Source organism: Oncorhynchus gorbuscha, linkage group LG04 (assembly GCF_021184085.1).
Source record: "Oncorhynchus gorbuscha isolate QuinsamMale2020 ecotype Even-year linkage group LG04, OgorEven_v1.0, whole genome shotgun sequence".
Classification (NCBI taxonomy): domain Eukaryota; kingdom Metazoa; phylum Chordata; class Actinopteri; order Salmoniformes; family Salmonidae; genus Oncorhynchus; species Oncorhynchus gorbuscha.
In genome coordinates this window covers 31,606,272-31,630,891 of record NC_060176.1, presented here as the reverse complement: position 1 = coordinate 31,630,891, position 24,620 = coordinate 31,606,272, and the positions used below count along the sequence as shown (strand labels likewise).

At 43.8% G+C, this 24,620-nt stretch overlaps 1 protein-coding gene across 1 annotated transcript in view; it reads left to right on the top strand.

The window, feature by feature from the left end:
* The window catches only part of LOC124032970 (C-Jun-amino-terminal kinase-interacting protein 1-like), a 139,726-nt gene that overhangs the window by 55,527 nt on the left and 59,579 nt on the right, over nucleotides 1-24,620 (top strand). The window contains exon 4 of the mRNA XM_046344913.1: nucleotides 10,048-10,302. Within this exon, the coding sequence (XP_046200869.1) occupies nucleotides 10,048-10,302 (255 nt within the window). The remainder of the gene's footprint in view (nucleotides 1-10,047; nucleotides 10,303-24,620) is intronic.

The following is a 24,620-nucleotide window of genomic DNA, read 5'->3' as shown; positions in this document are numbered from 1 at the left end:
TTCACCTACCTCATCCCCATACTGTTTTTATTTATTTACTTTTCTGTTCTTTTGCACACCAATATCTCTACCTGTACATGACAATCTGTTCATTTATCACTCCAGTGTTAATCTGCAAAATTGTAATTATTCGCCTACCTCCTCATGCCTTTTGCACACATTGTATATAGACTCCCCTTTTTTTCTACTGTGTTATTGACTTGTTAATTGTTTACTCCATGTGTAACTCTGTGTTTTCTGTTCACACTGCTATGCTTTATCTTGGCCAGGTTGCAGTTGCAAATGAGAACTTGTTCTCAACTAGCCTACCTGGTTAAATAAAGGTGAAATAAAAAAGTAAATAAATAAAAAATAGAGGACGAGAGGAAACTAACTCTACTTTTAAGTCCTGCGCAACTCTCAACAGTGTTACCTATTTCCTAGATGGCCGTACTTCTTTATTGCACAAAGGAATAACCTCAACCAAATTCAAAAGACTGGTGACATCCAGTGAAAGCTGCAGGAACTGAAAACAAGTGCCTACGAAATATTGTTTCCCAATGAGAACTCACGGAACAGACAGAGACCTAAAAAAAAACATTCTGAATGGTTAGTTCTCTGGGTTTTGCCTGCTACATAAGTTCTGTTATACTCACAGACATGATTCAAAAAGTTTTATAAACTTAAGAGTGTTTTCTCTCCAAACCTGCTAATAATATGCATATTTTATATTCTTGGCATGAGTAGCAGGAAGTTGAAATTGGGCATGCTATTTATCAAAAAGTGAAAATGCTGCCCCCTATAACTTAAGAAGTTCACCAACCTAACTGTGGGACAGAAACTAGCTAGGGAAACTGAAATATATCAAATCAAGACTACAAAAGTAGACCACCACCTCATTCTTCTCTCTGCAGATTCTCCAAAACACAATACAAATACACACCTAGAAATATCAACCACCAAGGTCTACTCTTGACGAGAATGATCTGTCAAAGTCAAAAGGCTAGGGGAGATGTACAGATGGGTCTTTGAGATGAGGAAGGGGTTTGGTTGTACAGGGTTGTGATTAGACATGGTTTTGTATGAGAACGATTGAAAGGTGCCTTTTCTCCTCAATCGAGATGTTGGGCTCAAGTCCAGGTTCTGGCTGGGCCACTCAAGGACACTCAGAGACTTGTACCGAAGACACTCCTGCGTTGTCTTGGCTGTGTGCTTGGGGTCGTTGTCCTGTTGGAAGGTGAACTTTCACGCCAGTCTGAGGACCTGAGTGCTCTCGAGCAGGTTTTCAGCAAGGTTCTCTCTGTAATTTGCTCCGTTCATCTTTCCCTCGATCATGACTAGTCTCCCAGTCCCTGCAGCTGAAAAACATCCCCACAGCATGATGCTGCCACCACCATTCTTCGCCATGTAGATGGTGTCAGGTTTACTCCAGACGTGACGCTTGTCATTCAGGGTAAAGAGTTCAATCTTGGTTTCATCAGACCAGAGAATCTTGTTTCTCATGCTCTGAGAATCCTTTAGATACCTTTTGGCAAACTCCAAGCTGGCTCTCATGGGCCCTTTATTAGGAGTGGCTTCTGTTTGGCCACTACAATAAAGAATTGATTAGTGGAGTGCTGCAGAGATGGTTGTCCTTCTGGAAGGTTCACCCACTTCCACAGATTAAGTGTGTAGCTCTGTCAGAGTGGTCATCAGAATCTTGGTCACCTCCCTGTCCAAGGCCCTTCTCCCCCAAATGCTCAGTTTGACCTGGCCGCCAGCTCTAGGAAGTCTCTTGGTGGTTCCAAACTTCTGTCATTTAAGAACAATGGAGGCAACAGTGTTATTGGGTCTTTCAATGTTGCAGACATTTTTTGGTACCCTTCTCCAGATCTGTACCATGACACAGTCCTGATTTGGAGCTCTACGGACAATTCCATAGACTTTTGGCTTAATTTCTGCTCTGATATGCACTGTCAACTGTGCGACCTCATATAGACAAATCAGGTCCAATCAATTGAATTTACCACAGGTGGGCTCCAATCAAATTGTAGAAACATCTCAAGGATGATCAATAGAAGCAGGATGCGCCTGAACTCAATTACGAGTCTCACAGCAAAGGGTCTAAATACTTATGTATATAAGTTATTTCTTTTTTTGTATGTTTAATACATTTGCAAAAATATCTAAAAACATGTTTTCACTTCGTTATTATGGGGTACAGTGCCTTGGCATTTTTATTTTATTTTGTTGCCTTACAACCTGGAGATAATAGATTTTTTGGGGGGGTTTGTATCATTTGATTTAGACAACATGCCTACCACTTGAAGATGCAAAATATTTTTTTTATTGTGAAACTAACAAGATATATACAAAAAAACAGAAAACTTGCATAGCTATTCAACCCCCCCCAAGTCAATACTTTGTAGAGCCACCTTTTGCAGCAATTACAGCTGCAAGCCTCTTGGGGTATGTCTCTATAAGCTTGGCACATCTAGCCACTGGGATTTTTCGCCATTCTTCAAGGCAAAACTGCTCCAGCTCCTTCAAGTTGGTTGAGTTCCGCTGGTGTACAGCAATCTTTAAATCATACCTCAGATTCTCAATTGGATTGAGGTCTAAGCATTGACTAGGCCATTCCAATACATTTAAATGTTTCCTCTTAAACAACTCGAGTGTTGCTTTAACAGTATGCTTAGGGTCATTGTCCTGCTGGAAGGTGAACTTCTGTCCCAGTCTCAAATCTCTGGAAGACTGAAACAGGTTTCCCTAAAGATTTTCCCTGGATTTTTCGCCATCCATCATTCCTTCAATTCTGGCCAGTTTCCCAGTCCCTGCTAATGGAAAATATCCATACAGCATGATGCTGCCACAACCATTCTTCACTGTGGGGATGGTATTCTCAGGGTGATGAGAGGTGTTGGGTTTGTGTCAGACATCTTGTTTTCCTTAATGACCAAAAATCTAAATTTTAGTAATCTGACCAGAGTACCTTCTTCCATATATTTGGCGAACACCAAATGTGTTTGCTTATTTTTTTCTTTAACCACTAGCGTCCCACCTCGACAACTTCCAGTGAAATTGCAGGGCGCCAAATTCAAAACAACAGAAATCCCATAATTAACTTCTAGCAATGAGCAATCCCATATCCGAAAACCGAAAACAGCCTATACTTGTGTCAACTAACACAGCACAAGGACATAAAGACACTCAGGACAATCACCCACAATACAACCAAATAAATTTGCAAAAATGTGGGGTATTGTGCAGAGACTGATGAGTTTTTTTTGTCCATTTTAGAATAAGGTTGTAACGTAACAGAATGTGGAAAAAATGAAGGGTTCAGAATACTTTCCGAATGCACTGTATGTACAGTATATACACTACTGGTCAAAAGTTTTAGAACACCTACTCATTCAAGGGCTTTTCTTTATTTGTACTATTTTCTACATTGTAGAATAATAGTGAAGACATCAATACTATGAAATAACACATATGAAATCACGTAGTAACCAAAAAAGTGTTAAACAAATCTAAATATATTTTATATTTGAGATTCTTCAAATATCCACCCTTTGACTTGATGACTGCTTTGCACACTCTTGGCATTCTCTCAACCAGCTTCACCTGGAATGCTTTTCCAACAATCTTGAAGGAATTCCCACATATGCTGAGCACTTGTTGGCTGCTTTTCCTTCACTCTGCAGTCCGACTCATCCCAAACCATCTCAATTGGGTTGAGTTGGAGGATGCAGCACTCCATCACTCTCCTTCTTGGTCAAATAGTCCTTACACAGCCTGGAGCTGTGTTGGGTCATTGTCCTGTTGAAAAACAAATTATAGTCCCAATAAGCTGAAACCAGATGCGATGGCGTATCGCTGCATACTTACTGCTAATATTGGCTGCTTAATTAATTATATCAGACAGACTCAACAAAAGGCCTACTTACAGTTACAAATGTGGTAGCCTGCTGTCTCTGGGAGAGAAATGTGTCACTATTTGTAAAAATGCTTTGCCACTATTTGTAAAATGCTTTGCATTCAATCTAGCCATTTGAACTATTCGGCCTAGAAAAAAAAGGAAAAAAATGCTTTCTTGTTTTAGGCTCCTTCTTTCAAATAGTTTTACTTGTCATATATATCCTGCTACAATAACTGAGTATTTTCTTATTGTCTCATCCCGCATAAAACAGAGTTTTTGTCTTCATCTACTGGATATATCACACAGCTAGGGGCCAATATTAGCAGTGTAGCAAAACAAAAAGTTGCCTACACAGCAAATGAGAGCTTGCATTTGTTATGGAGTTCATCATTCTTCTTGGTGCTTAACTTATTTGTGCATAAATTCTTGTTTGATAAGTTGGAGTGAGAAAGTGTCCAAAGAAATGAGTACCACTGAAATAAAGGATAAATATATATATTTTTAATTGAAACACATCCAACCAACACAAAGAATCATGCGCACACACACTCATCCTTGTCCCCGATGCTATGTCTGTGAAGAGTGAGAGATGACTTGTGTGCATGCATGCTTCTGCAGAAAGTTGCAGGAAATTAGAATCATTGTTGCGTTCTTTTAATATCTTACGTGAATTAAGTTTAAAACATTTAATTAACTTTCTACTAAGTTCAATACATTTGTTTAATTATTGTTGTGCATGCATGTACGTGTGGTTTTGTAGCTAAACCTTTACTCATTAGAGTGCAGGGCAATTGGATTTGATTTGCGGTCATTTGTTTGGATGTAGTAAAATACAATATGTCAGGGCTGAATAGGGCTATGAGATAGAGTAATGCCATTTACTTTCTCTGCATTATTCCTGAACACACACACACGCAAGCACGCACGCACGCCCCCACACACACACACACGCACACGCACACGCACACACACACACACACGCACACGCACACACACACACACACACACACACACACACACACACACACACACACACACACACACACACACACACACACACACACACACACACACACATACACTGCTGAGAGGACAAACAGCTGACTTTTTATTCCTCAAAGAGACCTCTTTGTTTTAGAAGAAACAGCAAAATGAAGGGAGGGGAGATGAGGGAGGGAGGATGGAGGGAGCAGAGAAAATGAAGAGAAGGAGGGACATGGGAGGGGGGTGATGGAGGAGAGAGGAAGGGGGCATATCGGTGGAGTGTGGGTGTGCATGAGCCAACGAAAACACGGACAAGGAGGAAAAGGAAACCTATCTCCATGGCAACAGTTTTATCTCAACTACTGCAAGATTCATTGCTGAAAATATATGCAGCATTGGAACACGCTTCTTATGTACGACACAACGCGGAGTGCCTGGATACAGCCCTTGGCCACATACCACAAACCCCCAAGATGCTTAATTGCTATTATAAACTGGTTACCAACGCAATTACAGCAGTACAAAAAATGTTTTGTCATACCCATGGTATAGGGTCTGATATACCACGGCTGTCAGCCAATCAGCATTCAGGAATCAAACCAGCCAGCTCATAATAGAACTGGTATCTTCTATTTCAAAAACCTTCTAGCATTATGAAGATAAACCTTCCTTTTGTAGCTTGTGTTTGGTCATACATATACAGGATACATTATATGGACAAAAGTATGTGGTCAAATTAGTGGATTCGGCTATTCCAGCCACACCCGTTGCTGACAGGTGTATAAAATCGGGCACACGGCCATGCAATCTCCATAGACAAACATTGGGGCTGTTTTCATGGTTCGGGCTAGGCCCCTTACTTCCAGTGAAAGGAAATCTTAACGCTACAGCATAAAATGACATTCTAGACGATTCTGTGCTTCCAACTTTGTGGCAACTGTTTGGGGAAGGCCCTTTCCTGTTTCAGAATGACAATGCCCCCATGCACAAAGCGAGGTCCAAACAGAAGTGGTTTGTCAAGATCAGTGTGGAACAACTTGACTGGCCTGCACAGAGCCCTGACCTCAACCCCATCAAACACCTTTGGGATGAATTGGAACGCCGACTGCGAGCCAGGCCTAATCGCCCAACATCAGTGCCCGACCAAGTCCCCGCAGCAAAGTTCCAACATCTAGTGAAAAGCATTCCCAGAAGAGTGAAGGCTGTTATAGCAGCAAGGGGGGGACCAGCTCCATATTAATGCCCATGATTTTGGAATGAGATGTTCGACGAGCAGGTGTCAACATACTTTTGTGCATAGAAATGTTATGTTCATGTCTAGTATGCCTGTGTCAAAAAAATGGTGATTGGCCAATGCAATGCCAGGCATCAGGATCCTCAGGCTGTGGTGGTGTTCCTGCCCAACTACATTGCAGACGCATGCCAGACAGTCGGGAAGAACTACTGAATATAAGTGCAACGTCAACTCACCATCAGTACAACCAGGAATATGACTTTCGCGAAGCGGATCCTGTGTTCTGCCTTCCACCCAGGACAACGGAATGGATCCCAGCCTGTGACCCAAAACAACGACGTCGTAAAAGAGGCAAACGAAGCGGTCTACTGGTCAGGCATCAGAGACGGGCACATCGCGCACCACTGCCTAGCATACTACTCGCCAATGTCCAGTCTCTTGACAACAAGGTTGATGAAATCCGAGCAAGGGAAGCATTCCAGAGAGACATCAGAGACTGTAATGTTCTTTGCTTCACGGAAACATGGCTCACTCGAGAGACGCTAACGGAATCAGTGCAGCCAGCTTGTTTCTTCACGCATCGCGCCGAAAGAAACAAACATCTTTCTGGTAAGAAGAGGGGCAGGGCGTACGTCTTATGATTAACGAGACGTGGTGTGATCACAACAATATACAGGAACTCAAGCCCTTCTGTTCACCTGACTTAAAATTCCTCACAATCAAATGTCGACCGCATTATCGACCAAGGGAATTCTCTTTGATTATAATCACAGCCATATATGTTCCCCCCCCCAAGCAGACACATCGATGGCCCTGAACTAACTTTATTTGACTCTTTGCAAACTGGAAACCACATATCCTGAGGCTGCATTCATTGTAGCTGGGGATTTTAACAAGGCTAACCTGAAAACAAGACTCCCTAAATTGTATCAGCATATCGATTGCGCAACCAGGGCTGGTAAAACCTTGGATCATTGCTATTCTAACTTCCGCGACACATATAACGCCCTCCCCCGCCCTCCTTTCAGAAAAGCTGACCACGACTCCATTTTGTTGCTCCCTGCCTACAGACAGAAACTAAAACAAGAATCTCCCGCGCTCAGGTCTGTTCAACGCTGATCCGACCAATCTGATTCCACGCTTCAGGACTGCTTTGATCACGTGGACTGGGATATGTTTCACATTGCTTCCAACAACAACATTGATGAATACGCTGATTCAGTGAGCGAGATCATTAGAAAGTGCATTGACAATGTCGTCCCCATAGCAATGATTAAAACATTCCCAAACCAGAACCCGTGGATTGATGGCAGCATTCGCGTGAAACTGAAAGCGCGAACCACTGCTTTTAACCAGGGCAAGGTGACCGGAAACATGACCGAATACAACCAGTGTAGCTGTTCCCTCCGCAAGGCAATCAAACAAGCTAAGCGTCAGTATAGAGACAAAGTAGAGTCACAATTCAACGGCTCAGACACAAGAGGTATGTGGCAGAGACCAGGATGTCTTGCTCCCAGGCAGACTAAATAACTTTTTTGCCCGCTTTGAGGACAATACAGTGCCACTGACACGGCCCGCAACCAAAACCTGCGAACTCTCCTTCACTGCAGCCAACATGAGTAAAACATTTAAACGTGTTAACCCCCGCAGGGCTGCAGGCCCAGACGGCATCCCTAGTCGCGTCCTCAGAGCATGCGCAGACCAGCTGGCTGGTGTGTTTACGGACATATTCAATCCATCCTTATCCCAGTCTGCTGTTCCCACATGCTTCAAGAGGGCCACCATTGTCCCTGTTCCCAAGAAAGCTAAGGTAACTGAGCTAAACGACTACCGCCCCGCCCCGTAGCATTCACTCGACCCCGCCCTGTGCAACTGGGTACTGGACTTCCTGACGGGCCGCCCCCAGGTGGTGAGGGTAGGTAACAACATCTCCATCCCGCTGATCCTTAACACTGGGGCCCCACAAGGGTGCATTTTAAGCCCTCTCCTGTACTCCTTGTTCACCCACGACTGTGTGGCCATGCACGCCTCCAACTCAATCATCAAGTTTGCGGACGGCACTACAGTGGTAGGCTTGATTACCAACAACGACGAGACGGCCTACAAGGAGGGGGTGAGGGCCCTCGGAGTGTGGTGTCAGGAAATTAACCTCACACTCAACTTCAACAAAACAAGGAGATGATTGTGGACTTCAGGAAACCGCAGAGGGAGCACCCCCCATCCACACCGATGGGAAAGTAGTGGAGAGGGTAGTAAGTTTTAAGTTCCTCAGCGTACACATCACGGACAAACTGAATTGGTCCACCCACACAGACAGCGTCGTGAAGAAGGCGTAGCAGAGCCTCTTACACCTCAGGAGGCTGAAGAAATTCGGCTTGTCACCAAAAGCACAAACTTCTACAGATGCACAATCGAGAGCATCCTTTCGGACTGTATCACTGCCTGGTACGGCAACTGCTCCGCCCACAACCATAAGGCTCTCCAGAGGGTAGTGAGGTCTGCACAACGCATCACTGGGGGCAAACTACCTGCCCTCCAGGACACCTACACCACCCGATGTCACAGGAAGGCCACATCAAGGACCACCTTGTCATCAAGGACACCAACCACCCGAGCCACTGCCAGTTCACCCCACTATCATCCAGAAGGCGAGGTCAGTACAGGTGCATCAAAGCAGAGACCGAGAGACTGAAAAACAGCTTCTATCTCAAGGCCTGTTAAACAGCCACCACTAACATTGAGTGGCTGCTGCCAACACACTGACTCAACTCCAGCCACAATGGGAATTGATAGAAATTGATGTAAAATATATCACTAGCCACTTTAAACAATGCTACTTAATATAGTGTTTACATACCCTACATTACTCATCTCATATGTATATGTATATACTGTACACTATATTATCTACTGTAATCTTTATGTAATACATGTATCACTAGCCACTTTAAACTATGTCACTTTGTTTATATGTATATACTGTACTCAATACCATATACTGCATCTTGCCTATGCCGTTCTGTACCATCACTCATTCATATATCTAAATGTACATATTCTTTATCCCTTTACACTTGTGTGTGTAAGGTAGTAGTTTTGAAATTGTTAGGTACGATTACTCGTTCGTTATTGCTGCACTGTCGGAACTAGAAGCACAAGCATTTCGCTACACTCGCATTAACATCTACTAACCATGTGTTTGTGACAAATACATTTGATTTTATTTGGTTTTAAAGGACTATGTTCAGATTTTTTGGAAGATGTAGGTGGCTTTCAGAAGCACCATATATGTGTATGTAGTTTATATAGCTCTGAGAGATAGGAGCATATATTGTAGGTGCAGAATAGTGTCCACATCATAACATATTAGACCTGCCCTGGGTGTCTCTTTCTGGTATCATTAGAGTTACAGTCTGGGAATTGAGAAGCTGTTCAGTCATCATTTCAATTCTTAATATTTTCCCATTCATTATTGAAGAATATAACCTATTAATGCCTCATGAGGTTACCCTAATGACTGTCTTTATCATCACCCAGAATATAAAGCTTTATAACTTAATTGTTTACAAATAACAATAATTAAATGAACATTATATATCTTAAGGTAGATACAGTCAGTAAACAAACTGCTGCAATGAATAGTCTCTCTGCCTTGATCTCTCCATTTGGCTCTTTCCCTCTCTCTCTTTCTCTCCCTGTTATAAGTGGCTCAGCGTTGGCAGTGACAGTGTGCAGGCTGATGTCAGATCAGCCTCTAATTGGCCAACTCAATCCCCCTTCCCCCCTATTTTCTCCTTCCTCCATCCTTTGCTCTCTCTCTACCTTCTCATCTTGTTCCATTTCCTCTGTCTCTCTCAATCTTTATCTCCCTTTGTGTGTCTCTGCTTGTAGCTCCCATTGCCTTTCTCTCTCTCTCTGGACTGACGTGAGTATCTTCCAATCCCTGCAGGGCTGTGTGAGGCAGGGGACCAATAGTGGGGTGGGGAAGGAGGAGCTGGGTGCTGTCGGCCAGCTCCAGGCCGAGATGCTCCATTTGGATCTGATCGACGGGGCCGATGGTTACCGCGATGACAAGGAGTCATCTAAGCCATATTCCACAGCACCCCTGCCAGTAACCGAGGACCCCCCTCTAGTAACCATGAATATATACCGGCCAAAGAGACCCACGACCCTTAACCTTTTCCCCATGGTGCCACGCACTCAGGTGAGTCCAAATGAACCCTCCGTTATCCCTTTATTACTCTTCCCATCCTTTCACCCACCTCCTTCCTTCTGCTGGCTGACCCCACTCGCTGTCCCCTTTTCTTTCTTCCTCGTTAACCTCCGTGACAGCTGAATGAATATTGATAGCTGGAAGAATGGAGGGGTGGATGAATGAAATGATAGAGTAAAATGTACGAGAATGTGAGGACAAAGCTGATATTCTGTACTGTATCTAGTCTATATGTGTGTATAAATTCAGTGGGGACAAAGCTGTGATGATATCACCCCCCTAGACACCATGTCTGTTTTTCTCTGGGTGTTATGCTGGTTGAAACAATGGGTGGGATTGTCAGGAGAGAGAGAGAGCGTGTTCTTTTGGTACACATCTCCTTTTGTGTGTGACAACTGTGTATGTGTGTGACTGAGGCATGTGACTGTATCAGTGGTGGTCGGTGCCATTTAAGATGAGGGAGGAATTATATTTTTTTAATGAACATGGCCTTATTTCTATTACAGCAATTTGGATGACAGTTATTCATATTCCATTCCCCCAGCTCAATGTAACATCGATAGGTTTATGCTACTACATGATACAACATGTTTCCCTATGCCCATCATGAGGTTGCTACAATCTAGCCTAGTGGTCCCCAACCTTTTTTGGGTACTGGAGTGATTCCTATATCGTATTGGACAAAAAATGTATTGTAAAATCAATATTATTTGTCTATGCCTGTCATTTAACTGCAAATGAGGATAATGTGTTACTATAATAACACTCATGTACTCTTAACATGCAAGCAGTAAAATTAGATTTAAAAAAAACAATAAAAATACATCTTATGGAACAGCGGAGACAGTGAAGCAACACAAACATAGGCACAAACACATAAATACAAACACACAATAACACACACTATACACACATATTTTGTATTGTGGATATGTGGTAGTAGAGTAGGGGCCTGAGGGCACACACGTAATATGTTGTAAAATCTTTTGTGAATGTATTGTAATGTTTTCAAAAATGTATACTGCCTTAATTTTGCTTGACGCCAGGAAGAATAATGGGAATCAATAATAAATACAAATACAAACATCAGTTTAATCATTTTTATAGGATTTATTCACATCTTGAAGTGTCCAGAAAATTATACAAAAACAAAGATCAAATGTTACACACATTCTTCCAGTAAATGTAACCCATATTTCTAGACTTGTGTATGACACATGATGACTCACCAATCAGTGAGAAACTTGATCATGTCTTTCAGTCATACTCTGTCAGTATTTTGGGGCAGGGTGGCAACAGCAGTGATCAGGCTTTTCTCCAAGTCCAGTCTGTTCCTGTGCTAGGGACATGAATGAAAATGTCACTTCACAGAAGTATGTTCAGGCACCTTGACTTTTTCTACGTTGTTATGTTACAGACTTACTCTAAAATTGATAAAAATTTTGCAAATGTATAAAAAAAATGAAATATCACATTTACATAAGTATTCCGACCCTTTACTCAGTACTTTGTTGAAGCACCTATGGCAGCGACTAAAGCGTTGAGCTTGCACACCTGTATTTGGGGAGTTTCTCACATTCTTCTTTGCAGATCCTCTCAAGCTTTGTCAGGTTGGATGAAGAGCGTCGCTGCACAGATATTTCCAGGTCTCTCCAGAGATGTTTGTCTGGGTGGTCCAGAGGCCGGAATTGAACCCGATCCCTAAGCCATGCCTAAGCCACTCATGTCTTGGCTGTGTGGTTAGGGTCGTTGTCCTGTTGGAAGGTGAAAATGCACCCCAGTCTGAGGACCTGTTCGCTCTGGAGCAGGTTTTCATCAATGATCTCGCTGTACTTTGCTCTGTTCATCTTTCCCTCGATCCTGGCTAGTGTCCCAGTCCCTGCTGCTGAAAAACATCCCCACAGCATGATCCTGCCACCACCATGCTTCACCGTAGAACTGGTGCCAGGTCTCCTCCAGAAGTGACGCTTGGCATTCAGGCCAAAGAGTTCAATCTTGGTTTCATCAGACCAGAGAGTCTTGTTTCTCATTGTCTGAGAGTCCTTTAGGTGCCTTTTGGCATACTCCAAGAGGGCATACATGTGCCTTTTACTGAGGAGTGGCTTCCGTCAGGCCACTCTAACATGAACACCTGATTGTGGAGTGCTGCAGAGATGGTTATCCTTCTAGAAGGTTCTCCCATCTGCACAGAGCAACTCTGGAACTCTGTCAGAGCGACCATCAGGTTTTTGTTCACCTCCCTGACCAAGGCCCTTCTCCCCCGATTGCTCAGTTTGGCCTGGTGGCCAGCTCTAGGATGAGTCTTTGCGGTTCCAAACTTCTTCCATTTAAGAATGATGGAGGCAACTGTGTTCTTGGGGACATTAAATGCTGCAGAATTTTGGTGCCCTTCCTTCAGATCTGTTTCTCGACACAATCCTGGCTCAGAGCTCTCCGGACAATTGCTTCGACCTCATAGCTTGGTTTTTGGCTGACATGCACTGTCAAATGTGGGACCTTACATAGACAGGTGTTTGCCTTTTCAAATAATGTCCAATCAGTTGAATTTACCACAGGTGGACTCCAATCAAGTTGTAGAAACATCTCAAGGATGATCAATGGAAAGAGGATGCACCTCAATTTCAAGCCTTATAGCAAAGAGTCTGGTTACTTACTTAAATAAGGTATTTCCGATCCTTATATGGTTGTGAATGCACCAGGAATGAGCCTACACGTTCTGTCGTTTCCCCAAGGTGTCTGCAGCATTGTGACGTATTTGTAGGCATATCATTGGAAGATTGACCATAAGAGACTACATTTACCAATTTGGAAAAAAGTTTGGCGTTGTAATGACTGAATTTTCGGGGGGTTTTCTTAGCCAAACGTGATGAACAAAACGGAGCAATTTCTCCTACTCAAATAATTTTGGGGGAAAAACTGAAAATTTGCTATCTAACTGAGAGTCTCCTCATTGAAAACATCCGAAGTTCTTCAAAGGTAAATTATTTTATTTGAATGGTTTTCTTGTTTTTGTGAAGATGTTGCCTGCTGAATGCTAGGCTTAATGCTATGCTAGCTATCAATACTATTACACAAATGCTTGTGTAGCTATGGTTGAAAAGCTATTTTGAAAATTTGAGATGACAGTGTTGTAAACAAAAGGCTAAGCTTGTGAGCCAATATATTTATTTCATTTCATTTGCGATTTTCATGAATAGTTAACGTTGCGTTATGGTAATGAGCTTGAGGCTATGATTACGATCCCGGATACGGGATTGCTCGACGCAAGAAGTTAATCAATTTTAGAATAAGGCTGTAACGTATAATAATGTGGAAAAAGTAAAGTGGTCTGGAGTCACGTAATGCTGCAAAGCAAGATGGTTGATAAAATCCTCAGAAGTTTGATAGAATAGAACATTTAGTACAATTTCTTTTGAGGGGAAAGTTAATTTAATTTGTTTTATCAACGCTTTTCAACAATGTCTCCGTTGAATTCATCCTCAATGCGTATATGTAGCGCAATTGCAGGTGCAGCGGTTAACAAGGCTAGCTCTGTTGCTAACAATTCAGCAAGCATGACTTTGAAAGGGCAGAACATAGAACCCAGCTCGTGGTCAGCCTTGCAATCATCCCTATAGAAGGCCATGGAAGAAATGGGTAATGTCAGCACCATTCTTAAATCTCTTGAATCAGATGTTTCTCAGGTCAAACAATCTTAGATGGATTTGCAAGAAGATGTATCGGTCATATTACGGAGGCTAAATGAGTCAGAAGGTCAGATATCAATGCTGGGGGATGACAACGATTGACTGATTAAAAACGTCAAGAAGAACGCCAAACTGTATGAGGATGTCTACAGAAGCGTGCAAGACGCAGCTAACTGAGACAGGCCCCTCAATGTAAGACTTTTAGGAGTCAAAGAAGGTCTGGAGGATGGCAAGCCGCAGGAATGCGTGAGACAAATTATCTTGGAGACTCTGGGGGTGAATCTGGACGAATCCGAGCTTCAACGGGTTCACCGTACCCTCGCACCAATACCACGGGAGAAAGATGTCGGTAAAGTAACTAGATGGAACTAACAACCTTGACCCTATTTTAATTGATCTGATATTATATGGTTGCATAGAACATTTTGTTCTCCCACTGTAACGGCGTTCGTCTGTTGAAAGAGAGTCGGACCAAAATGTGGCGTGGTGGTTACTCATGATCTTTAATGAAGAATAGACGATACATGAAAATAACTATATATATATATATATATATAAAACAACAAACGAAACGCGAAAACCTATACAGCCTATCTTGTGACAACAAACACAGAGACAGGAATCACCCACAAAACACACAGTGAAACCTAGGCTACCTAAATATGGTTCCCAATCAGAGACAACGAGAATCACCTGACTCTGATTGAGAACTGCCTCAGGCAGCCAAACCTATGCTAGACACCCCTACTCAGCCGCAATCCCAATGCCTACAAAACCCCAATACGAAACACAACAAAATAAACCCATGTCACACCCTGGCCTGACCAAATATATAACGAAAACACAAAATACTAAGACCAAGGCGTGACAGAACCCCCCCCCCCCCCCCAAGTTGCGGACTCCCGGCCGCACATCTGAACCCATAGGGGAGGGTCCGGGTGGGCGTCTGTCCATGGTGGCGGTTCCGGCTCGGGACGTGGACCCCACTCCAACCAAGTCTTAGTCCCCCTGTAATGCGTCCTTTGATTGGCGACCCTCGCCGCCGACCTTGGCCTAATAACCCTCACCAAGGACCCCACTGGACTGAGGGGCAGCTTAGGACTGAGGTGGAAGCTCGGGACTAAGGGGAAGCTCGGGACTGAGGGGAAGCTCGGGACTGAGGGGGAGCACAGGACTGAGGGGGAGCTCGGGACTGAGGGGAAGCTCGGGACTGAGGGGATGCTCGGGACTGAGGGGAAGCCCGGGACTGAGGGGAAGCCTGTGGCTGAGGGGAAGCCCGGGACTGAGAGGAAGCCCGGGACTGAGGGCAAGCCCGGGACTGAGTGGAAGCCCGGGACTGAGGGGAAGCCCAGTACTGAGGGGAAGCCCAGTGCTGAGGGGAAGCCCAGTGCTGAGAGGAAGCCCAGTACTGAGAGGAAGCTCAGGCAGGTAGTTGGCTCCGGCAGATCCTGGCTGGCTGGCGGATCTGGAAGAGTCTGGTTGACTGGCAGATCTGGAAGAGTCTGGTTGACTGGCAGATCTGGAAGATCATGGCTGACTGGCGGATCTAGCAACTCTGGCTGCTCCATGCAGACTGGCAGCTCTGGCTGCTCCATGCAGACTGACAGCTCTGGCTGCTCCATGCAGACTGGCAGCTCTGGCTGCTCCATGCAGACTGGCAGCTCTGGCTGCTCCATGCAGACTGGCAGCTCTGGCTGCTCCATGCAGACTGACAGCTCTGGCTGCTCCATGCAGACTGGCATCTCTGGCTGCTCCATGCAGACTGGCAGCTCTGGCTGCTCCATGCAACCTGGCAGCTCTGTCTGCTCCATGCAGACTGGCAGCTCCATGCAGAATGGCAGCTCTGGCTTCTCCATGCAGACTGGCAGCTCTGGCTGCTCCATGCAGTCTGACAGCTCAGGCTGCTCCATGCAGACTGGCAGCTCAGGCTGTGCTGAACAGGCAGGAGACTCCAGCAGCGCTGTAGGGGAGGAAGGCTCTGGAAGCGCTGAACAGGCGGGAGACTCCGACAGCGCAGGAGAGGAGGAAAGCGCTGGCTGCGCTGAACAGGCGGGAGGCTCCGGCAGCGCTAAACAGGTGGGATACTCCGACAGCACTGGAGAGGAGAAAGGCTCTGGCTGCGCTGAACAGGCGAGGGGCACTGAAGGCCTGGTGCTTGGTGCTCGAACTGGTGGTACTGGACCGAGGACACGCACAGGAAGCCTGGTGCGGGGAGCTGCCACCGGAGGACTGGTGTGTGAAGGTGGCACAGGATGGACCGGACCGTGAAGGTGTACTGGAGAGCCTGAGAGCAGGGATGGCACAGGACGTGCAAGGCTAGGTAGGTACACAGGAGGCCTAGTGCGTGAGGCTGGCACAATTTTCACCAGCCGACTAACATGCACTTCAGGAAGAGTATGGAGCACTGACCCAGGTGCCATTAAATCCCCGACACGCTCCGTCGGACGAATCTCGTACCTAAAGCACCATACTAGCAACTCTCTCATTACTCTCTCCTCCACTTTCCCCATTAACTCCTTCACAGTCTCTGCTTAGCTCACCTCTAACACCAGCTCTGGTTCTGGTCTCCTCCTTGGCTCCTCACGATAAACAGGGAGAGTTGGCTCAGGTCTGACTCCTGACTCTGCCACACTCTCCCTGAGGCCCCCCCCCCAATACATTTTTGGGGCGGACTCTCGGGCTTTCTTCTGCACCGTCGTGCTTGTCTCTCCAACTCCATTCTCCTATAACCCTCCTTGCACTGCTCCAGCGAATCCCAGGCGGGCTCCGGCACTCTCTCTGGGTCGACCGCCCACCTGTCTATTTCTTCCCAAGTAGTGTAGTCCCTATATTGTTGCTCCTGCTGCCGCTGTTGCTTCTCCTCATACCAGCGCCTCTCAGCTCTTTCCGCCTCCAGTTCTTCTTTGGGGCGGTGATATTCTCCAGGCTGATCCCAGGGTCCTTCTCCGACAATTCATCCTCCCATGTCCGTTCCTCTTTTCGCTGCTCCTGCTGTCGCTGCCTGTTACTACGTCGCTCGGTCCGGGTGTGGTGGGTGATTCTGTAACGGCGTTCGTCTGTTGAAAGAGAGTCGGACCAAAATGCGGCGTGGTGGTTACTCATGATCTTTAATGAAGAATAGACGATACATGAAAATAACTATATATATATATATATATATATATATAAAACAACAAACAAAACGTGAAAACCTATACAGCCTATCTTGTGACAACAAACACAGAGACAGGAACAATCACCCACAAAACACACAGTGAAACCTAGGCTACCTAAATATGGTTCCCAATCAGAGACAACGAGAATCACCTGACTCTGATTGAGAACCGCCTCAGGCAGCCAAGCCTATGCTAGACACCCCTACTCAGCCGCAATCCCAATGCCTACAAAACCCCAATACGAAACACAACAAAATAAACCCATGTCACACCCTGGCCTGACCAAATATATAACAAAAACACAAAATACTAAGACCAAGGCGTGACACCCACTTTCCTAAAATTTCAGTTTTATTTATTTTTCTTCTCTATTATTTTTACTTATTGCCATTTGGTGTGGGAATACAGGATTTATCAAGTGAGTTAAGGTATTGTACTCCAATCCAAGAACAACAGTCCCCACAGGCTATGCCTGTATCCAAATTCTGTCCTCCTGTTGAAATGTCTTCATTACAGATAAAATGAGTGCAATCAGGGATGAAATACCTGGGTATATAATTGAGCAATGAACCACAGAATATCATGCAAATTAATATGATGTCACTACTACAAAAAATAAAGAATGCTCTTGATAAATGGAGGCTGCTTAATATTACATTATGGGGTGTGATTTGGGTGGGCATTCTATGTTCCTTTTTCTATGTTTTGAATTTCTTTGTTTTGGCCGGGTATGTTTCTCAATCAAGGACAGCTGACTATCGTTGTCTCTGATTGGGAACCATACTTAGGTAGCTTTTTCCCACCTATGTTTTGTGGGTAGTTATTTTATGTTTAGTGTTTTGCACCTGACAGGATTGTTTCAGTTATTCTCTTTGTTATTTTGTTATAGTGTTCAGTTTCAATAAAAAGCATGAACACTTACCACACTGCGCTTTGGTCCAATTCCTCTTCTTCAGACGACGAAAACCGTTACAATACTATTCAAATGGTTCTGGTCCAACACTTTAATTTTGTGTCCATGATGCTCCCTGTGACCATTTCACCCTTACTATTTAAGCAGTACAATCAAATGATTAAGAATGATCTTTGGGATGGGAAAAAAACGGAATAAATGTGAACAAGTTATATGCTCCGAGGGATAAAGGAGGACTAGCATTTTCCAATGTAGAACTATACAACATATAATTTGAAGTAGCCAAATTGGCCAGACACTGGGGCAATTATGATTCCCATTTGGGATGGACTCAGATTGAGAGGTATTGTATCACAACTCCGTTTAAGCCTATTGAGGCCTTATCACAATTCTACAACATTCCCGAGAGGTATGGGTTAAGAGTCATAAGATGTTTGGCATTTCCCAGTATAAACAAAAATATTCTTCCATGTGGCACAACCCATCGGTCTGCATAGGAAAACATTAATTTATCTGGGTGGTATGGCTTAGACAAGGCCTGCATGTACTAGGGGATGTATATGAGAAAGGAGGGCTTATGTCCTATCAGGACCTGAAGGAAAAAATGTTATTTGCCAGATAAGGGATATTTCTAGAAATACTTACAACTAAGGAGCAGCATGGGGTCTCTTATGAGAATTAACCTCCAGCGAGATTAAATGTTTTTAGAACAATATTTCATGTTACCTGTAATATCACACTCTGCTTCAGTGTTTTATAAAAGAGTCTCATATGCACAATATGGAAACTGTGAGAATTTAAGGTTGATTTGGCAGAGGGACGTTATTTGTGACATTGAGGTAGGAGGTATGGAATTTTGTTTCCGATTTAGGGTGGTGTTCCAGGGATACAAGGGGTACATTATATGATTGTTCATAGATACTACTGGACCCCAGTTAGATTACATGATTACATTATTGCAAAATAGTTTATGCTGGAAATGCAAGGGTGATGTAGGTACCTTTACGCATGCTATATTGGAATATCCCACGGTGCTCCCTTTTTTGAAGGAGGTTCTTAAAAAGCTTGAGGAATGGGTGGGACAGCCTATCCCAGAGGCCCCACACCTTTGCTTATTAGGGGATATATCTACACTGCTCAAAAAAATAAAGGGAACACTTAAACAACACAATGTAACTCCAAGTCAATCACACCTCTGTGAAATCAAATTGTCCACTTAGGAAGCAACACTGATTGACAATAAATTTCACATGCAGTTGTGCAAATGGAATAGACAACAGGTGGAAATTATAGGCAATTAACATGACACCCCCAATAAAGGAGTGGTTCAGCAGGTGGTGACCACAGACCACTTCTCAGTGCATGTGTCTGCTCAAATGGTCAGAAACAGACTCCATGAGGGTGGTATGAGGGCCCGACGTCCACAGGTGGGGGTTGTGCTTACAGCCCAACACCGTGCAGAACGTTTGGCATTTGCCAGAGAACACCAAGATTAGCAAATTCGCCACTGGCGCCCTGTGCTCTTCACAGATGAAAGCAGGTTCGCACTGAGCACATGTGACAGACGTGACAGAGTCTGGAGACGCCGTGGAGAACGTTCTGCTGCCTGCAACATCCTCCAGCATGACCGGTTTGGCGGTGGGTCAGTCATGGTGTGGGGTGGCATTTCTTTGGGGGGCCGCACAGCCCTCCATGTGCTCGCCAGAGGTAGCCTGACTGCCATTAGGTACTGAGATGAGATCCTCAGACCCCTTGTGAGACCATATGCTAGTGTGGTTGGCCCTGGGTTCCTCCTAATGCAAGACAATGCTAGACTTCATGTGGCTGGAGTGTGTCAGCAGTTTCTGCAAGAGGAAGGCATTGATGCTATGGACTGGCCCGCCCGTTCCCCAGACCTGAATCCAATTGAGCACATCTGGGACATCATGTCTCGTCCATCCACCAACGCCACGTTGCACCACAGACTGTCCAGGAGTTAGTGGATGCTTTCGTCCAGGTCTGGGAGGAGATCCCTCCAGAGACCATCCGCCACCTCATCAGGAGCATGCCCAGGCGTTGTAGGGAGGTCATACAGGCACGTGGAGGCTACACACACTACTGAGCCTCATTTTGACTTCTTTTAAGGACATTACATCAAAGTTGGATCAGCCTGTAGTGTGGTTTTCCACTTTAATTTTGAGTGTGACTCCAAATCCAGACCTCCATGGGTTGATAAATTTGATTTCCATTGATACATTTTGTGTGATTTTGTTGTCAGCACATTCAACTATGTAAAGAAAAAAGTATTTAATAAGAATATTTTGTTCATTCAGATTTAGGATGTTATTTTAGTGTTCCCTTTAATTTTTTGAGCAGTGTATATTACCACTAGGTATTAGCAAAGAAGAGTTTGGTCTTGCCTCAGTGTGTTTTCTTATTGCGGCTAGACTCATACTATATATCTGGAAGAGCGCAGAAATCAACAGATTGGCTGAATGAGCATAATCTTGTCTGCAAATCAACTTGCAGACAAGAATATGCTCATTCATTTCCAAAATGTCTTTGAATCACACAAACGCAATCAACTGGGCTACCTCACTGACATCAGTGGCTTCATCCAATAACAGAGAAAATGGACCAGATTTTTTTTACATTTTCCACCACTTGATCTACGATATCATGTCATTGATCCTACAGTACATCATGTTATTTGAAAATGGTACCATCTTCAGGGCGTCCTCTGTTGTCTTATCAATTATAGTTTCTGTTAGAATAACAGCAGCAGGCACTCTAGTGCACAGAGCAAAGGATCACGTGCACTTTGTGCGAGCAGAGGATCAACCATTGAGGGAACAGAGGCCAGGTAGACAGAGAAATGCACACACACCCAAAGTAAAAAAAAACAGGCCTATAAATATAAACTAGCAACATTTCACACCAGTGACCTCAGTAAATATTTTCCTACCTATAAAGACTGAAATAACTTGAACATATTTTGGGGAATAATATTTTTCCAAATATTTTTTTCTTCACAATTTTGAAAATCCACCAATATACCCCCTGGGGACTGCCCATGTATCCCTAGGGGTACGCCTACCCTCGGTTGGGAAACCCTGACCTAGCCTATGAATGAAAGTTTAAAACGTAGGTACACAGATCGAGATACAGTTTTTCAATCAAGGTGACACAGTGACACACTCAACACCACCTTGCCTGCATCTAGCTGATCTAGGGAGTAATCATTAGTCCAACAGTTGCAAACGAGAGTTTCTATTTGACAAATCCAGATATGTTTATCCCCATTAAGTTTAATTTGCTTCCGTTTAAGAAAGGTTTTTCAACAGAATTGGCGGAATGAATTCACCCCAGATCACACTCAAACACAGTTCACTTTCATAGCGTCCAGATACAAACAGCATGATCACTTTGCTCATTGTATGATTCCTTCTTGCGTCTATACACTCTTCTCCACTCACCTTTTCCCTTTGCTTGTGGACTTCAGTGCACAACACATAGGCTATCTGTGGCCAGAAAAAAATACATTTCCAAGCCAAACCTTCATTTCATAACTGCTACCAACTAAATACAGCCTACAACATTGTCACCATATTAGCTAGCATCATAGTCAACATAGTTATGTCGAACTAATACTTTAGTAAACCCGCTACAATGTACAGTGTAGTTACACCGGCATATTCCAGTTCCCACCAATATCCAGCAACATCGCACAGCTATTGAAGAGGAGTGGGACAATATTCCACAGGCCACAATCAACAGCCTGATCAGCTCTAAGTGAAGGATATGTGTTGCGCTGCATAGTGCAAATTGTGGTCACACCAGATACTGGACTGGTTTTCTGATCCACGCCCCTACCCTTTTTTCAGGTATCTGTGACCAACAGATGCTCATCTTGTATTCCTATTCATGTGAAATCCATAGATTAGGACCTCATGAATTTGGAAAACAGTGTGTTTTAATCAATAGTTTATTGACATTAATATATTTTGTGTAGTTTTATCTAAAAAGGATCACTTTTTCAATGTTCCACTATTTACATTTTTATTAAATTCGCTGAGGATTGTCCTCCCCTTTCTCATCTGAGGAACCTCCACTGCTGGCTATGTGTGACAGTGTGTGTGTATGTTTGTTTCTTGTTTTCTGTAAATTCAGTTAACTTACATTCATGTCATGACCCTGTGCATTTATTGTTTCAGTTGGAAGAAGTATAATGAGTATGTGGGGTTATGGGTGGATGTGTGTGCACACATGAGACACACTATAATGTGAGCTTGTGAGGTATGTGTTTTTTCATTAGTCGCAGAAATAAGAACTAGGGTAGACAGTTATGGTCAGAGAAGGAGCGACACATACACCGACACTCGAGCAGAGGCTGTCAGAAGGAACATCCACTGTGTGTGCTTGATTTCTTTTACCAGTCTGATGGGAGAGAAGTGAGAGTGTCTGTCTGTCTGTCTGTCTGTCTGTCTGTCTGTCTGTCTGTCTGTCTGTCTGTCTGTCTGTCTGTCTGTCTGTCTGTCTGTCTGTCTGTCTGTCTGTCTGTCTGTCTGTCTGTCTGTCTGTCTGTCTGTCTGTCTGTCTGTCTGTCTGTCTGTCTGTCTGTCTGTCTGTCTGTCTGTCTGTCTGTCTGTCTGTCTGTCTGTCTGTCTGTCTGTCTGTCTGTCTGTCTGTCTGTCTGTCTGTCTGTCTGTCTGTCTGTCATAAGTAATAATTGCCCCTGAGCGCTCTGTTGTTGCACAATCCCTTGAAGGCTGATTTAAAAGGCATTCGATGGAATGGTTGTGATACATTTTTCTGCACAAAATAATAATTATACAAGCATGTTGTATCATAACCATTGTGTCAAATGTGTTGTACATCCGTTATACAACCTGAATATGTACAATGCCCATGCTTGGGACAAACTCCTCTCATATCCCTGTTATATTTGGTTTCATCATTTGATATTCAAAGAAAAGGTCATCATATAAAAAACAGTTTGGACAGAATATTCCCAATGCAACAGTCAACATCTTTACATACTTTGTCAACTGTCAACTGTCTTTACATTCAACAGGCAAATAGTACTATTGAAAGACAAACAAAGAAGAGTATGAATTTGGCTGTTTGAAAAGGTTTGAATCCTAAGCAAACTGCCTACACATTGTTGGAAGTGCAATAAACCAACATAGTTACTGTAGTTGGTCAAAGCTGTCTGTTAGAAAACATAGGTAAAGCATTGGTGAAGTATGCATTTGTGGTGCTCATGTGAATTTCCTTTTTTGGCTTCAGATCAGTTCATTATCCCGGGCTGTGACACAACCGGACGTGGCCGGGAGCCCCATAGGATGGCGCACAATTGGCAGAGAGTCGTCTGGGTTAGGGGAGGGTTTGGCCGGAGGGGCTTTACATGGCTCACCACTCCCTAGCGACTCCTTCTGGCGGACCGGGTGCCTGCAGACTGACCCCGGTTGCCAGTTGAATGGTGTTTCCTCTGACACATTGGTGCGGCTGGCATCCAGGTTAATCTGGCGAGTGTTAAGGAGCGCGGTTAGGTGGGTCATGTTTCGGAGGACACATGACTCTCCCGAGCTCGTTGGGGAGTTGCAGACATGAGACAATAAATATGTAAAAAATAATGCAGTTATTAATATTTATTTAATATTAACAACCGATTTTCCAGAGGGACGCAAAAAAACAGAAACCCATTTAAGCCAAAGAATTTCCCTGATCTCTTAACAAGACAATCAAGAAAGCTCCTGTAAAATAAACAAATAATCAACATGTACCCATTAACTATGGCCACAATTGCTCTTTAAGAGCTACAGTGTTCTGCAGGCTTTCTTGTTCATGCCCAGTTCTACCACACCTGATTATACTATTCAATGTCTTGATGAAAAGCTGAGTAGTAGAATCAGGTGTGGTAGCACTGGGCTTGAACAAAAAAAGCCTGCATAACTCAACAATAGCAATTTTGGTAACTGCTGATACAAATACTGTGACAAATGAGAAACTGCAGAGAAACACCTGCTAAAATACAAAGTCATTAGATAAGTACAAAACACTTTTAGAAATACATATTTACAAATCTGACATTGGATAGGTGCTCTAAATCCTTGAGCTACAAATTCTGTACACAGCTGTCTAACTCCAGCAAAAGACCACACATTCATTTCCACTTTGATAAAATGGCAGTACAGTAAATATGAAAAAAGATGGTTTATCGTTAGAACCTTTGTAGGAGCATCTTTAAATCTCTGAGTTGTTTCCCAAAACCATCATAATTAAAGTTGCACTTGAAAATGCTTGTAAATCTAACAGCTGTCTTAGACCACTCATAGAACTACTAAGTGCGTTGTTAGATGTTTTTTTGCCTTCCCACGTCACTTTACAAACAGAATATCTCCGCTAAACATATAATCACATGGTTTATCCTTCTCTCTGTGTTCTCAATAACTTCAGAACAAAGTTGACCACAAACACAAAGTTGCCAATGTCTTTGCAATTGACACAAATAAGCAACGCATACAAATATGCTTAAAATGAAAGCCCGAGATGATTGCAATAAAATAAACAGTA